Raw genomic sequence first — 15,308 nt, 5'->3', positions numbered from 1 at the left:
TTCCCATGGGGATGGTCTTGATCCCTGTCTCCTGTACAATGTCACAAACTTCCGTCCATAGTTCATCAGGCACTCTATCTATCAGATCTAGTCCCTTAAATCTATTTCTCACTTCCACTGTATAATCATAAGGGATTTGATTTAGGTCATACCTGAATGGTCTAGTGGTTTTCCCTACTTTCTTCAATTTAAGTCTGAATTTGGCAATAAGGAGTTCATGATCTGAGCCACAGTCAGCTCCTAGTCTTGTTTTTGCTGACTGTCTAGAGCTTCTCCATCTTTGGCTGCAATGAATATAATCAATCTGATTTTGGTATTGACCATCTGGTGGTGTCCATGTGTAGAGTCTTCTCTTGTGTTGTTGGGAGAGGGTGTTTGCTATGACCAGTTTACTGAGCACCCAGTATTTGCCAGGTTCTAAGCTATATACTAGACACTGAGCAATAACCCAGGGCTCCTTGCTAGGAAGATAGTCTCCCCTAGCAAGGAGCCCTGGATAAATTGATTCTTACAGTTCAGAGTGCTAGGTGCCAAAAGAGGTCTGGACTAGTGATTAATTGCAACAGAGAAGTGACAGTTGTATTGGAACTTGAAGTATAAACAGGCTTCCCTAAAGCATAAGTAGATTCCCTAAGCAGAGAAAAGCAAAGGATGGTATTTACCAGGCCCAAAGAAGAGTATTTGCAAAGCACAGAGATCTGGAAGCCAGAGCTAGTTGTGTCTTTAGGGAGAGTAGATGCCTTGGCCTAGACACAGAGCTGAGGGTGTTAGTGGTTTAGAGCAAAGGGTGATGAGACAAAGATACTGGGAGACCAAACTGAAACCCCAGCTGCTGAGCTGAGAGCTAGGGCTTCATTCTGTTAAGGTTTGTGAAGAACAATGCACTGAATGTGTACACATCGACCCACGTGCACAGACCGACAGGAGTGGCTTTCCTGTTGTGTGTGCCTTGAAGTCCAAGTGGAAATTCAGGTTCTCGGCTTGTGTGAGGCCCTTGAGCCCCACCCCCAGGGAGAGAGGGGCTGGTTTCCCTCTGAGTGATTCTCTCTGCTCTTCTCCTCCCTGAAGACATAGATGAGTGCAGCCAGGACCCAGGCCTGTGCCTTCCCCACGGGGCCTGCGAGAACCTGCAGGGCTCCTACGTTTGCATCTGTGATGAGGGCTTCACACCCACCCAGGACCAACACGGCTGTGAGGGTGAGTGCCCTCTCGGCTCCCTCCTCAATCCAGACGCTGCAGTTGGGACTCAGAGTTGTACCTGGTCCCACCCTCTGGAATATGAGGAACAAGAAGAAATTTCTTTTGCCTGGGAGAGCCCGGCGGGACCAGACCTGTCAGGCGGCCCCTGAATGCCACACTGAGGATGGAGCTTGGCTTTCAGGTGTTAGCTTCGGGAAGCCAGGCGATGTGGGGGCACAGAGGGAAGAGGTTGGTGGGCAGTGTGGACGGGCAAAGACACGGTGCTGGACCCTGAGCTGCTGTCCCCTCCCCTCAGAGGTGGAGCAGCCCCACCACAAGAAGGAGTGCTACCTTAACTTCGATGACACCGTGTTCTGTGACAGTGTTCTGGCCACCAATGTCACCCAGCAGGAGTGCTGCTGCTCGCTGGGGGCTGGCTGGGGAGACCATTGCGAGATCTATCCCTGCCCAGTCTACAGCTCAGGTCAGGAGCCGGGCAGGCCTTTTCCCTTTCCAGAACCTCAGTTTCTTCATTTGGGACCGGATTGGGGAAGAGGGCCCCTTCCTGAGTTGGTGGGAAATGAGGCGAGAGCTCCGGCCCTACGGCCAGCACACACGTGCTCAATCCTGCTCCTTTCCTTCCCCCTGTCTCCCCGTAGCTGAGTTCCACAGCCTCTGCCCAGACGGGAAGGGCTATACCCAGGACAACAACATTGTCAACTACGGCATCCCAGCCCACCGTGGTAAGCCCCAACATGGCTCCGCCCACCTGGCTCGCCCCGCTCCGCCCTCCGGTTTGGACTGCCCGATCCCTCCAGTGCTTGCTTGTCAATTGCGGGTACCGGAGTAAGGCCCGCCCACTCTCACCGACTGCCCCGCCCCTCTGCTAAGCCCCGCCCCATAACCTTAAGTAGGCGTTGGGAAAAGGCCATAGCAGACTTTTCCACCTTTCCACGGTAAGCGCCACGCCCACGTCCTCTGCTACGGGGCCTCAGAGGCCCGGCAGGTAGAGGGTGCGGGCGCCCACGGCCTGTCGCTCTGCAGACATCGATGAATGCATATTGTTTGGGGCGGAGATATGCAAAGAGGGCAAGTGCGTGAACACGCAGCCCGGCTACGAGTGCTATTGCCAGCATGGCTTCTACTACGACTCGAACCTGCTGGAATGCGTGGGTGAGTGCAGCTGCCCCCGTGGCTGTGGGAAAGCAGCCAGGAGACACGCAAAACCACCAACTCCAGGCCGGTTCCTACCACTCGCGCTTTTCCTCCCCTTAGACGTGGACGAGTGTTTGGACGAGTCTAATTGCCGCAACGGAGTGTGTGAGAACACGCGCGGTGGTTACCGCTGTGCCTGCACTCCCCCGGCCGAGTACAGCCCGGTGCAGCGCCAATGTCTGAGCCCAGAAGAGATGGGTGAGGCCCGCGTCGGCCCTCTGGGGAAACGGGAGGGAGGCTAGCCGAGCCAAACTGTGACTTCCACCCCCACTCATCCACTTGCTGCCCGCAGACGTGGACGAGTGCCAGGACCCCACAGCCTGCCGCCCTGGCCGCTGCGTCAACCTGCCCGGCTCCTACCGCTGCGAGTGCCGCCCGCCCTGGGTACCCGGACCCTCAGGCCGCGACTGCCAGCGCCCCGAGAGCCCGGCCGGTGAGGGCGAGGGTCATCTTGGGCTCTCCAGAACTCTGTGTGCTGCGTGGAGGCCCGGGGCCGCCGTTCCCACGAGGGTGGATTGGAGCGGGGGAGGGCGGCCCCTGCTTTGGGCTCCTCCGTGACGCTGGGTCCCCCTCCGCAGAGCGTGCCCCGGAGCGGCGGGACGTGTGCTGGGGCCAGCGCGGAGACGACGGCATGTGTGCGGGGCCTCTGGCCGGGCCCGCCCTCACCTTCGATGACTGCTGCTGTCGCCAGGGTCGAGGTTGGGGAGCCCAGTGCCGTCCGTGCCCACCGCGCGGCGCTGGTGAGCATGCCAGAGAGGGGTTGGCCCGGAGGGAATTTGGGGGCGGGATCCGAGGTGAATCAAAGCCATTGCCTGCTGACCGCCCCCTGCCCCTCTCAGGGTCCCAGTGCCCGACGTCGCAGAGTGAGAGTAATTCTTTCTGGGACACGAGCCCCCTGCTTCTGGGGAAGCCCGCCAGAGGTGAGTGTAGCTAAAGGGACAGAGTTGGGTCCGCGGCCATCGCCGGAGGCAGTGTTGACGTCTCATTCTCTCGGCCCGCGCAGAAGAGGACAGCTCGGAGGAGGATTCGGACGAGTGTCGCTGCGTGAGCGGCCGCTGTGTGCCGCGGCCCGGCGGCGCAGTGTGCGAGTGTCCCGGCGGCTTCCAGCTGGACGCGTCCCGCGCCCGCTGTGTCGGTGAGCCTCGCCGAGGGGGCGGGGCCAGAGGGCAGGGGGGCGGGGCGGGGTCAGGCCCTGCAGAAGCCCGGCTGGGACCAGAAGCCAAGGGGTCGCACAGCTTTGGCGCCCTCGTGAAGTCCCCACTGTCACCCCCGCTTTCAGACATCGATGAGTGCCGAGAGCTGAACCAGCGCGGGTTACTATGCAAGACCGAGCGCTGCGTGAACACGAGCGGTTCCTACCGCTGCGTCTGCAAAGCTGGCTTCGCGCGCAGCCGCACGCATGGAGCCTGCGTGCCCCAGCGCCGCCGCTGACACCACCGTCGGCCTGGACCTTCGCAATCACCGAGTGGTTTCCGCCCAGCACTTGGGGCGAACTCGGCCTCTCGCTGGTGCCCCGACTCGGGGCTCGGACCCAGGGACCCTTCGGGCCCGTAGACCCCTTCCCTGCGCCCCATCTTCCAAGGGCGACCCTGCCGGTTCCGCCTGGTTCACAGGCAGATGGGTCTGTCTGGCGCTGCCGGCCTGCCTTCCAGAGGGCATTTCCCAGAAACTGATAAATCAGATCGTTTCTCTTTACTCTTGGTTTTCGAAGTAAATTGATGTTCATGTCCGTGATGGGCACAGACTCCAAAGGGCAGCGCCAGACTCCAGACTCCTTGGAGTCGCTGGACTGAGCCCAGCACAACAGGTGTGAAATAGAATTTATTGTGGCTCTGATTATGTACATGTGAGATGTGCCTGGCCAGGCTGACCGGGCTCGCATGGTTTGTACAATAAATACAAATGTGGGGCCTCCGAGGCTGGGAAGGACCCACACCCACAGTTCAGTCCAGCTTCCGGGTTCCCAGCTTCATGGGGCCCTTGGCTGCCTTTTTCTCAGCGCGTTTTGCCTCCATCTCCCGCCTTCGCTCCTCGCGCTTTTTCCGGGCTAGCTCCGCCTTCGCCTGTCCTGGAAACAAGAAGGAGAGGGCCGTAAGGTGTCAGGACAACCTGGGTCTCAGCTTCCCTTCCCATGCCCACCGCAGTGGAGGGGTAGGCCCGGGCCATCAGCCAGCTGGCTGGGGAGAAACACTTACTGCTCTCGGTCTCCAGGCCTTCCCAGTTGTCATCACCCCAGGAGTCTCGCCTCGACTGAAAAGGGAGGTGTGGGCTGGAGTGGAGACCTACTCTCAGCTGAGGTCCACCCCAGGTCTGCACCCTCCCACTGGACAGGCACCAGTACCTGCGCCCCAGCCTCCCGATGCACTGACAGGGCAGCAAAAGGGTCGCCTTTGTCACTAGGCTCCGGTCCACCCCAGTTATACTCGCTGGCCAGCCGTGTGCCCTCAGGGGGTGGCTCCGGAGGGCTTGGCTCCTGCCAGTCTTGCTCCCACGAGCCCTCGGCTTCCCAACTGCTCCAGTCTGACTCCTGGGATCTGTGGCCAGGGTTGCTGGCCTGCAGAAGAGGAGGCAGAGACAGTGCTAGAGAAGGGGAGGGAGGAGCAGGGGGCACCCTGCTCCCCCATACACACGCTCTGTCCTGCCCAGCTCACCTGCCCAGCCCGGCTGGCTTGGTTCCTAGTACTCCAGTCATCCTGCTGAGCCAACACAGATTCGGCCTCCTGCTGCAGGGCGGGGAGGAAAGCACGACCATAGAGCCCTCTTGCTCCACCCGAAAGGCCACAGAAGCCCCCCAGTCTCTGCCCAGCTATGGGCTCCACCCTTTCTTCTTTTGTCTCCCATCTCATTTTCTCCTCGGCCCTGTGTCCTATTAATAAACTGGACACGCTGAACCAGGCCTGTTGTCACTCCTCTGTGAGGTGGGGAATGAGATCCTGAGTTCCACACCTCTGCCTGCGGCCTCAGGGGCAGAGACTGCTGGCAGCCGGAGCTCTGCCCCCCATTCCCTTTAGGACAGCCCCACTCTGGCCTCAGCCCATCCTGAGCCCACCTTCAGGGAGGACAGGTTGGTTGTACGCCTGGGCGTAACCTCTCCCTGCTGCTCACAGGGCAGGGTGGGCCCCAGAAAGGCCATAAGAGGGATGGGCCATGGAGGGGAGCGAGGAAGAGGAGTGGGCAGACCCAACCACCATCAGCTTGGCCTCTCATTTCTGGAGCTGAGATGGGGCTCAGCTGTCGGCTCTGACCCACAATGGCTGCTCCGTGACTCCTACTTAGGATACTTGCAGATGAGGACAGATCTGACTCCGGCCAAGCCCACGAGAGCTCCCCGAATGGCAGTCTGTGGCCCTGCAGCTCGGTCCCCGAGGGAGTCCTCGGCCCCTCACCTCCAGGCTGCCCCAGTCCTCGTCATCCCATCTGTCAGCGGCACTGCTGTCCTCTTCCGTGTCCTTGCCCTCCTCCTGGGTCTCCCAGGGGCCTGAGGTTGTAGGCGCGGCAGGCACAGGGGTGGGGGCTGGGGCAGGAAGTCCTGGGGAGCAGAGGCTCGCTGGGTTCCCGCCCACTGAGCCCCAGGAAGGTCTCAGCACAGGGCAGAGGTTGCTGGGGGTGGGGGTGTCCCCACCACCATCCTGGGGGGAACTCCGAGCCCTCTCAATCCAGGACTCTCACCCTCAGGCGCAGGTCTCTGGGGGACGTTGGTCTCGGCCGGGGCAGCCGTGGGATGTGCCCGGATCAGCTTAGAGGTGAGCGAGGAGACCCCCGTCACGGCCCAGCCTGCCCAGCTGGCTGCGGCTCCTCCCATCCCGGGGCTGGAGGCTGCATGGACATCCTTCTCTGGGCAGGGGCAGGAGTGACAGGTACAGACACCTCAGGCCTCCGTGGGGAGGGCGATAGGAAGGCACTAACTGAAGCAGAGCGACCTAGAGTGAGCGCCCTCCTCCCCAGGCCTGCGCCCTCCTCCCCAGGCCTGCGCCCTGCCAACTGTGAAATGGGAGGCAGGGAGAGTGCTCGACTGTCTGTCCCCTGGGGCTCTTCAGACACTCCAGCAAGGCAGACGGGGGCCACAACAGGCCACAGTCAAGAAAGTGGCAAGAGGAACAGGGAACATGAGCGTGGGCCACTCACCCACTTCGGCCAGCTGTGTGGGGTCCTCTGACACGGACTCCAGTTTGGACAGGAAGCTTCGAATGGCCTTGAAGGCCTGTGGGGCAGCAAGGGGCAGAGCTGGAGGCTCCAAGGTTCCTGTGAGCCTGCCAGGCCAGCTGGGGCCCAGGTACCCCCGGACCCCCAGCCCCAGGGCCCAGCCCCAGCAACGCCTCACCTGGTCTCGCACAGATTTCTCAGGATCCACGGTGAGGCCGCAGAGCACAGGCAGGATCTTGTGGGCGCAGTCGTTCATTGAGTAGAGGTTGTGGGTAGCGGCGAAACCCAAAACGCCCGCGACCCGGGACGGTGCAAACGGGTCCTTTGTGGCCCGGCTAAAGGCGGAGGTGAGGACCCTGTGTCTGGTCTGGGGCAGGAAGAGGGCTCCTGAGTATAGGGTCTGTCCTGGGGTCCAGAACTGCCACAACAGAGGCCAACAGGGCCTCCAGAGTCTAACAAGTGTGAGTTAATCACTAACGACAACTCTGGATCTTGTCTTGTCCTTCCAGATCACCGGCCCATGGCTCAGAGTGCAGGGGGCCAAAGCAGAAGCTGCCCTGGGGCCAGGTCACGCCTCCCTGCCTGCCTGCCCTGCTGAGCCATTCAATCATTCCTGCTAAGCGCCCGGGGGCTGCAGTGTCTGCATTCACAGACCCTGAGGGGGCAGGCAGACCCAGGTTCGGTTCCAGCAGCCACCACCTACTGGGTGTGTGACCTGGCACAACTTACTCTGTCCTTCAGACATGGGGACTGGAGCACCCAGGGCCTGGGTCTGTGTGTGTGTGTAGGGGGTGACAGCCCCCACACAAGGGGACCTGGCCCTGGGGGATGTGGCTGTGACGCTGACAGAACTCCTGCCACGTGTGCGGGGCACTCACAGTGGCACTGAGGTAGGAGCCAATCTTGCCCAGGCACACGGTGGTGTTGCAGCGGATGGGACCCTGCTCGTCCTTGGCCTGCAGCCGTGCGAAGTGCTTCATCAGCTCCACGTTGAGGTTGGTCTCGTTCAGCTTTGGGGCCAGAAGCAGCATCGACTGCAGGGCGGGAGACAGCGGAAAGTGTGGGCCGGAGCGGGCAGGGTGCCACACATGGGAGGGGCCTCCTGGGAAGGCACCAGTGACCCCAGGTGCTGAGGAGACCTGCCAGAGCCCTCCAACCTGCTCCTGGGCCTTAACCAGAAGGCTCTGGAAGGGGAACTCCTGTCCGCACTCCTGTCTCAGTGAATGTCTGTTGCACTTAGGACTATTGGCTATAGCCACCCTCTTCCCCTCACCACCTGCGGTGCTATACCCACGGCCAGGACCCACATGCAGAACAGTGCCTGCCTGCCCTTCCCATACCCTGCTTGACCCACAGACCAAAACCAAGGCCTCTGTGTCCTCTGATGAGCCCGCTGTGAGCCTTAGAAAACCAGGGGTGGCCCCTCTGGGCCTGGCCACACCCACCTTGACTGTCTGCTCCCTGATGGCGGGGTTGGTGTCCAGGAAACCGTGCACCACGTGGGGGAAGATCTGGGTGTTGACCGTGGGCTCGTCGAGGTACTGGATGAACTGCTCCATCTGCGGCCCGGGTCAGGGCATGAGAACACGGTGAGGCCCCCTACCGCTCCCCAGAGCCAGGGGCCACCCCTGGCATGGTTTCTCTACCCAGCAGGCACTGGCTGGCCAGGGAGTCTCCTGAGCCCCGCACCATGCTTCTGGTCTCAGGCCCACATGGAATGGAGAGAGTGCTGGGGTCGAGGGAGGGGGCTGAGAAGAGCCAGGGACTGGGTGCCAGAGAGCCAGGCCTCTGGTCCTGCTCAGCAGGCAGAATGGTCACACCTCCTCTCGGAGCTTCCCGACCTTTTCTATAAAAAGGGTATAACCCCTGCCTAGAGGAGTGCTGGGAGGAGGCTAGAGTGTCTGGAGTTGGAGAAGGACTGATACCTGGATACCTAGCGCAGTGGCCCCCATCCCCGATCCCATCAACCCTGTCTGATGCTCCCAACTGCCTGGGGGTTGGCAAGAGAGACGCCATCCCCCCTCAAGAGGAAATCAACCCTGAATATTCATTGGAAGGACTGATCCTGAAGCTCCAATACTTTGACCACGTAATGTGAAGCACCGACTCTTTGGAAAAGACCCTGATGCTGGGAAAGATTGAGGGCAGGAGGAAAAGTGGGTGGCAGAGGATGAGGTGGTTGGATGGCATCACTGACTCAATGGACATGAGTTTGAGCAAACTCTGCGAGATAGTGAAAGACAGGGAAGTCTGGCATCCCACAGTCCACGGGGTTGCAGAGTTGGATATGACTTAGCGATTGAACAACAGAACAACAGGCTCAACCCAGGAGACTGGGCAGCACAGGGAGAAGCGTTTGAGCCATGCAGCCTGGGTGGGGGCATTCCCTAAGCCTCCAACGAGCCCGGTGATTATCTTGATTTCCTGAGAGCACAGCCTCACCGGTCCCTCACCTGTGTGTATGTTTCGAGGAGGGGTTTCTGGGGGCCCCATGCAGCCAAAGCAAGGGCTCGAGTTAGCTGCCTGGGGCTGGAGGTGAGGCAGGGGCCTCCCCTGCAGCAAGGGTGAGGTCTGGGTGGAGTAGAAGCGGGCAGGCTCTCCCCACGGCCCCTACCTGCTGCAGGAGGCGAATGCGCATGGCCCGGTCAGTTGAGGAGAACATTTTGACCACGACAGGGATGATCTTCTGCTGATACTCCTCGGCATTGAGGAACTTACCCACCTGAGAAGGAGCAGGAAGAGGGGCTCAGCCACCTCCACACGAGTAGGATGATGTCCCTGGGCTCAGTGAACTTCCTCAGGCTCCCTGCTGATTTCTCGGGGTAGGAACAGGGTGATGGTGGTGGGATAAGGCAGGCATTTCCTCAGCAGCCCCTCTGCCCAGACTCCATGTCAAGTTAGCCCTACCCTTGCCCTTTCTGAGTCAGGCCTCTCTTAGGAGGCTTGCAGAAGCTCTGGGCCTTTTCCTGTAATCAGGTATTAGATCCCATGTGCACACAGGATTCCGCCTGTAACTTCTGGGGGTTCCCAGCTACACAGGATGTACTTGCTGTCTTCCCCACCGCCCCCTATGCCAAGTTCCTTTGGGGAAAGGGTTCTCCCCCTGAGCAGGGAATGGCAGATGCCCAGGTACTGGCAGGCTGGGATCTGAGGAAGGAGAGAGGATCCAGTCCCAAGAAGCCAAGAAGGCTGAGTGCTGAGCGGTCAGGAGGGAGGAAGGAAAGCGAGGTGGTGAGCAGCTGACCCCTGGGCACCAGAGTGCCCGGGTCAGACCAGGGAGGCTGTCCTGAGGAAACGGAGGAAGGGCTGTAGGCTCTGTGGCAAGGGGTCTTTGGAACAAGAATTTTGGAGGCACAGATTTTCCCTTCACCAAGGACAGGAGGTCCCCATGTCTCCCTGACAGCTGGCCACATGGCCACAGCCTGCTGAACCGCCAGATGTCAGAGCTCAAGTGGGCTTGGGTCCCCCTGACCAGGCTCCCCTCCCAGGACGCTGGCAAGGGTGGCCCTCTCTTCTGCCCTTCAGACCACCCAGCCAGTCTCCGGGCCCCACAAGTCCTGAGGCTCCAGGCCCCACTCACCTTGAATAGGGGCGTGAGGACCACAGCCCCCGCATTGCCAAACTCGAAGGCAGTCAGCAGCTGGGGCAGCACCTTGTGCCGGCAGAAATCCTCAGGGAATGAGTCCAGGCTTTTGCTCAGCTCTTGGAAGAACTTTTGCTTCTCAGCTGGCTCTTTGATCTGGGGGAGAGTGGGCAGGAAGCAGGGAACAAGACATCAGCCTGGTCATGGTCTCTTCAGCCAAGGGCCAGGACACCGGGTCACCTCCTACCTGAAGGAAAACAAGCATGCGGAGCCAGCCTGCCTGGGTTCACAGGCCAACTCTCCCCTTTATCAGCCATGTGACTTTAGGTGCCTTTAAGTGGTAAAGAATCCTCCTGCCAATGCAGGAGACGTGGGTTCAATCCCTGGGTTGGGAAGGTCCCCTGGAGAAAGAAATGGCAACCTGTTCCAGTATTCCTGCCTGGAAAATCCATGGATGGAGGAGCCTAGCGGGCCACACAGTCCATCGGACATGACTGGGTGACTAACAGTTTCGCTTTCACTAGCGAGTATAAGACTGAGCAACTAAACAACAACGTGACCTTGGGCAAGTTCCCCCACCTGTGAAATGGGGTGATAACTGTACTGCCTCACAACCGTTCTGAAGATTCAACCAGAAGATGCACACACATGCTGCTAGCACGGTGCCTGGCACACTGGAGGCGCCCAGTTAGTCAGTGGCACTGCCACCTACCTGCTGCTATGAAAGCAGCTCAGGAGGATCCCACTGGGGGATCAAGCCCTTTATCAGTATTGCCTTAGCTCCTCAGGACCACAGAAGATACCACCAACCCATGAGTACCATTAAACATGGTGCAAGAAAACAGGGAATAAGGGCTTACTCTGCCACCAGGCCCTGTTGGGTTGGGCTCACCGGCAGCTCTGCGGTAGAGACCGTGGAAAGATGTCAGAAGGGAGGGATGAGGTGCATTTACCCCCAGATCTGGTCCTTTCACTGAGCCGAGACAGGCCACACCGTCAGCTCAATGGTCTCCCTCCATCCTTCTAATCTCCCCGAGGCTGTCCTATCCACAACTCACATTTCCTGAGCATAGACCACATGGCCAGGCAAGATTGTATTCTAAAACCATTACACAGATGAAATAATCCAAGGAAGCTGAGGCACAGAAAGGGCAAGGCGCTTGTCCAAAGTCACATAGCTAAGCAGCAGTCAAGGAAGGGTGTGGGGACTTCTCTGGTGGTCTGCTGGTTAAGAATCCACCTTATAATACAGGGGATGGGGGTTTGATTCCTGGTTGGGGAACTAAGATCCCATATGCTGTGGAGCAACTGAGCTCACGCACAACTAGGGAGTCCGTGCTCCTCAACAAGAGATCCTGCATGATGTAATGAAGATCCTGTATATCGAAACTAAGACTGGACACAGCCAAATAAACAAATAAATAAATAAAAAGGAAGGGCGTGGCCCAGCGGTGTGGCACTTCTGCTGCGTTGCGCCCTGTGAAGAAGTGCTGTCATTCCCCCATTTACAAAGGAGGAGGCTTGAGGCTCAAGGTCACCAGGCAAGAGAGGCCGGGTGTGCGTTACAGCTCCGTCCGGTACGCTTCCAAAGTTCCTGTGGTCTTGGCTGTACCCTCATGGCCACAGCCGCTGCCTGACCCAGAAGTGACCTCTAACCCTGGTTGGGGAAGACCTGATTGGGCTGCAGCAGCTCAGTCTGGCGTGGCAGGCAGGCTTGGTGCTCTGACACAGGGTTTAGGGGAGCACAGTCCCAGAGAGAGGCCAAGCCACATCCAAGGTTGCCCCCTGACAGTCACAGCAGGGCTCCTCCACCACTCTGCTCTCTGACGGGAAGGGGGCCTCTGGGCACAGCCCTCCCACATTCTCCTTGGGACCCTCCAGAAACAGTTTCCTACGGGGCGCGCATTAAGGAGAAGGGCAGCCCGACGAAGCCAGCCGTGTGAGAACGCCATGTAACGGAGCTCCTGCTGCCCTACACTGCCCCGGGGGCGGCAAGGCTCAACTTCTCCAGCACCTTCTCCTTCGGCACAGGTTCCCATCCTCTGACGGCCCCCCAGCCCCATCTAAGTCAAGACTCCACAGACCAAGGAGGGCCATGGAAGCCCTGTCACTCCTCCCATTCCAGACTCTCATCACCTCTCTATGCCCCACACAAGGCCGGGGCAGGGGGCAGAGCCTCCCTTCTGCATCCCCTACAACAACCCCGTGGGTCAGCAGACACCGCCATTATCCTCACCACAGATAAGGAAACTGAGGTTCAGTGAGGTAAAGCTGCGGGCTCCCTCCTCGCAAAGAGGTTCTCTCTGCCTGCAACTTTCTTCCCCAGTTACCATCCCCGTGACTCCCACCCTCACACCTTTCAGGTCACAGCTCAAACGTCACCCTTGAGAGAACCCTTGCCCAGGCACCACCCTCACTCTTTTCCTTCCCGGCACTTATCTGCATCCAGGAAGCACGTTTCCTCATTTACATGTTTTCTGTGCCTTTTCCCCAGTGAGAGTCCCCAAGGGTGGACACCTGGATCATTCACCCCATGCTAGAGCCTTGAGGGCCGGGGTCTGGGTCTGACTCTTCCCCCCCCACCCCACAGCCAACATCAGGGGCAGGGCTGGAATGTATGTGTGCAGTTAACAGAGTGCCAGGCGCACTCACGAAGCACCCACTATGTGCCAGACACTGTACTGTGCACTTCAGACTCACTGACTCCTCACCCTGCTCCTCTGAAGCAGGTACTATTAATAGGACTGAACTTCAGCCGAGGAAAGTCGCACATAAACAATAACTAGAGGGACTTTCCTGAGGGTCCAGTGGCTAAGACTCTGAGCTCCCAATGCAGGGGGCCACAATTTGATCCCTGGTCAGGGAACTAGATCCCACATGCCACAACTAAAGATCTGATATGCCACAATGAAGATGGAAGATCCTGCAAGATACAAATAAATAGATAAATATTTTACATGAGCAATAGCTGGAGACAGGGTGTGAACCCAAAGAGCCTAGCTCCATCATCTGTGCTTGTCTCCAAGGGTCTAATTATCAGGGAGCCTGTAAAGTGGGGAGGGGCACAGAGGTGAGGAATAGGGCCAGAGCCCAGGGTGGAGCAAAGGGCTCACCTGAATCTCTTCCAGGAAGAGGTTGGTCTCCACGAAGCGGTTGTTCATGAAGCCACCAGGCGCCCGGCAGTTCTGTAGGAAGCGGGCTGGGTTGGGACGCACCTTGGGGTTGGCTCCGACCAGTTCGCAATAATGGGGCACCAGTGATTTGGGGATCTGCAGGAGAAGTGTCAGGGTCAGGGCAGTGGCTGGTTGGCTGGGGGAGAGGGGCTGGGGTGCAGGTGGGGTTGGACACTCACCTTCCCAGGGTTTCGCAGGGCTGCCGCTCGAGGTAGGGGCCCATTGAAGACTTCCCAGATGAGGCAGCCCAAACGCCACATGTCAGCTGACCTGAGACAGTGACCAGAGCTGCTTAAGACTCTGCCACCTGCCAGCATAGGCCTCCAACCTACCCTGCGCACCACGCATTCACTGCATGGCAGACCCTGGGCTGTGTTCCTTAGCTGATCATCCCATCAGCCTCAAGAAGCAGGTTTCATTACCCCAGTTGACAGATCAGGAAACTGAGGCTCAGAGAAACAAGGACATCCATCCCAGGTGACATAACATTCAAATTCAGAACCACCTAACCCCAAAGCCTGTGCTTATCCTGCCCTTCCTCCCTCAGGATCCTGGGAGCAAGGAGTGGGCTCCACCCTGAGGACCCTGGTTCCCTCCCCAGCCAAGCCGCAGGGGGATGGAGGGAATGCCAGCTAGTCTAGGGGTCCTGAGACTACAGGAGGCTTCCAGAATAGGGCAGGATGGGGCATACTCCCCCTAGTCACCCACCATTTCTCTCTAACCGCTCTGCCACTACCATCAGCCAACTCCGGGGGATCATACTGCTCAAGCTCAGGGATCCCCTTGCGGGGAGGTCCCCCACCATTGCCCTGGGCTGAATACATGTAGTCCAGGCCCCCAAGCTTCCACTCGCCAGCGCGGTCCACGAACACAGCGGCCATGCAGACATTGTTGTGGATGAGGCTGCAGTCGTTGACCAGGAAGCTGAGGGCTTTCTAGGGGCAGAAGGATCCATCACAGCCCAGCAGCTGCAGCCCCCGCTACCCCTGCTCTCATCCCCACTGCCCCCCCACCTCACCACAATCTGGTGTAGCCCCCAGGAGAGCTCCAGCTCCTTCAGGCCACCGGCCTCCGCTCGCACCTTGAGGTATACTCCCAGCGGGGTCACAGCCTCTGTCACTATGTGGAGGCATTTGTCTGTCTGAAGAAGGGAACACGGGGTATCAGGGAGGGATGGGGGTGAGGAAGAAGCGATGAGAGACATGATGGGGATGGGGCAGAGAAGGGGAAGTCAAATCTGAGGGGGTGGGGCGCTGGCGCAGATGGGCTGGAAATCCACAGGAAGACAGAAGACAGGACTGGGAGAAAGTGAGGGACAGAGGTGGGGTAGCCTGAGAAGCTGGTAGGTACCTCCAGCCCATCGATGTAGGCAAGGATATTGGGGTGCCGGAGAGTTTTGAGGCGCTTGAAGGCAGCTTTGGCCACCTGGGTCTGCTCTTCGGCACCGGGCTTCACGTCATACACGAAGATGGACACCGGGCTCCCTGTGGCCTGGGGAAGGGCAGAGGGGCCTCAGGTTGTGGCCTCAGGTTGCTGACCACTCCACCTCCGAGATAGTCCCCGGAGTTGATTCAGTGCCGGAAGAGAAGGGCCGCCGGCCGGGTCTCTCCCCAAGTCAGCCCTTGGAGATTGAACCCGGCCCACGTAACCCTGGTTGGGTCCGCCTGTGGGCCCCTCGGTCCTTCCGCCCGCCACGTCGACACTGCCCGTCCCCCTCCCTCGGCCCGTAGTCCTAGAGGCTCCGCAGCCACGTCAGGCGGGCGCGACGCGGAGGAGCCGGCGGCGCTGGCTAGGCGAGACCGAGGTCGGCCGCGGCCTGCAGAGCTGGGCCGCTCTCACCTTCTTGCGGCCGCGGTGCAGGACCCAGGGTCCCGGCGGGCTGCCCTCGGGGGGTTCCGGGCTGAGCTCAAACGGGAAATCCCGGACCGGGTCCCGGGCAAAGAACCACATCGTCCCCGCCGCCGCGGCGGCCTCGGGTGCCTCAGCTCCAGGTCCTCCGGCAGCCCGAGCCGGGG

The 15,308-nt window shown here is 59.5% G+C and overlaps 2 protein-coding genes across 4 annotated transcripts in view; one reads left to right on the top strand and one right to left on the bottom strand.

Moving 5' to 3' along the window:
- LTBP3 (latent transforming growth factor beta binding protein 3) overlaps window positions 1-5,288 on the top strand; it is a 20,896-nt gene extending 15,608 nt beyond the window's left edge. For both annotated transcript variants that reach the window (XM_040256153.1, XM_040256154.1), the window contains 10 exons: window positions 1,069-1,197; window positions 1,496-1,663; window positions 1,839-1,922; window positions 2,224-2,352; window positions 2,455-2,592; window positions 2,687-2,827; window positions 2,973-3,134; window positions 3,234-3,314; window positions 3,398-3,529; window positions 3,674-5,288. In XM_040256153.1, the coding sequence (XP_040112087.1) occupies window positions 1,069-1,197; window positions 1,496-1,663; window positions 1,839-1,922; window positions 2,224-2,352; window positions 2,455-2,592; window positions 2,687-2,827; window positions 2,973-3,134; window positions 3,234-3,314; window positions 3,398-3,529; window positions 3,674-3,825 (1,316 nt within the window). In that variant the 3' untranslated portion in view covers window positions 3,826-5,288. The remainder of the gene's footprint in view (window positions 1-1,068; window positions 1,198-1,495; window positions 1,664-1,838; window positions 1,923-2,223; window positions 2,353-2,454; window positions 2,593-2,686; window positions 2,828-2,972; window positions 3,135-3,233; window positions 3,315-3,397; window positions 3,530-3,673) is intronic.
- On the bottom strand, window positions 4,198-15,308 carry SCYL1 (SCY1 like pseudokinase 1). 2 transcript variants are annotated; one of them, XM_040256186.1, is made up of 18 exons: window positions 15,133-15,308; window positions 14,644-14,784; window positions 14,312-14,434; window positions 14,002-14,228; window positions 13,473-13,563; window positions 13,234-13,389; window positions 10,118-10,276; window positions 9,152-9,259; window positions 7,983-8,096; window positions 7,416-7,571; window positions 6,716-6,904; window positions 6,520-6,595; window positions 6,064-6,228; window positions 5,781-5,923; window positions 5,046-5,117; window positions 4,736-4,948; window positions 4,590-4,644; window positions 4,198-4,462 (listed from the first exon to the last, which is right to left on the bottom strand). In XM_040256186.1, exons 1-18 carry the CDS (start codon window positions 15,241-15,243, stop codon window positions 4,338-4,340), a joined length of 2,424 nt encoding a protein of 807 aa, XP_040112120.1. In that variant the 5' UTR covers window positions 15,244-15,308; the 3' UTR covers window positions 4,198-4,337. The 2 variants fall into 2 exon arrangements, with proteins under 2 accessions (XP_040112120.1, XP_040112121.1); XM_040256187.1 differs by having other exon boundaries at window positions 4,203-4,462; window positions 5,046-5,114.

Source organism: Oryx dammah, unplaced genomic scaffold (assembly GCF_014754425.2).
Source record: "Oryx dammah isolate SB20612 unplaced genomic scaffold, SCBI_Odam_1.1 HiC_scaffold_15, whole genome shotgun sequence".
Taxonomy (NCBI): Eukaryota; Metazoa; Chordata; class Mammalia; order Artiodactyla; family Bovidae; genus Oryx; species Oryx dammah.
This window is presented reverse-complemented; position numbering and strand designations above follow the sequence as displayed.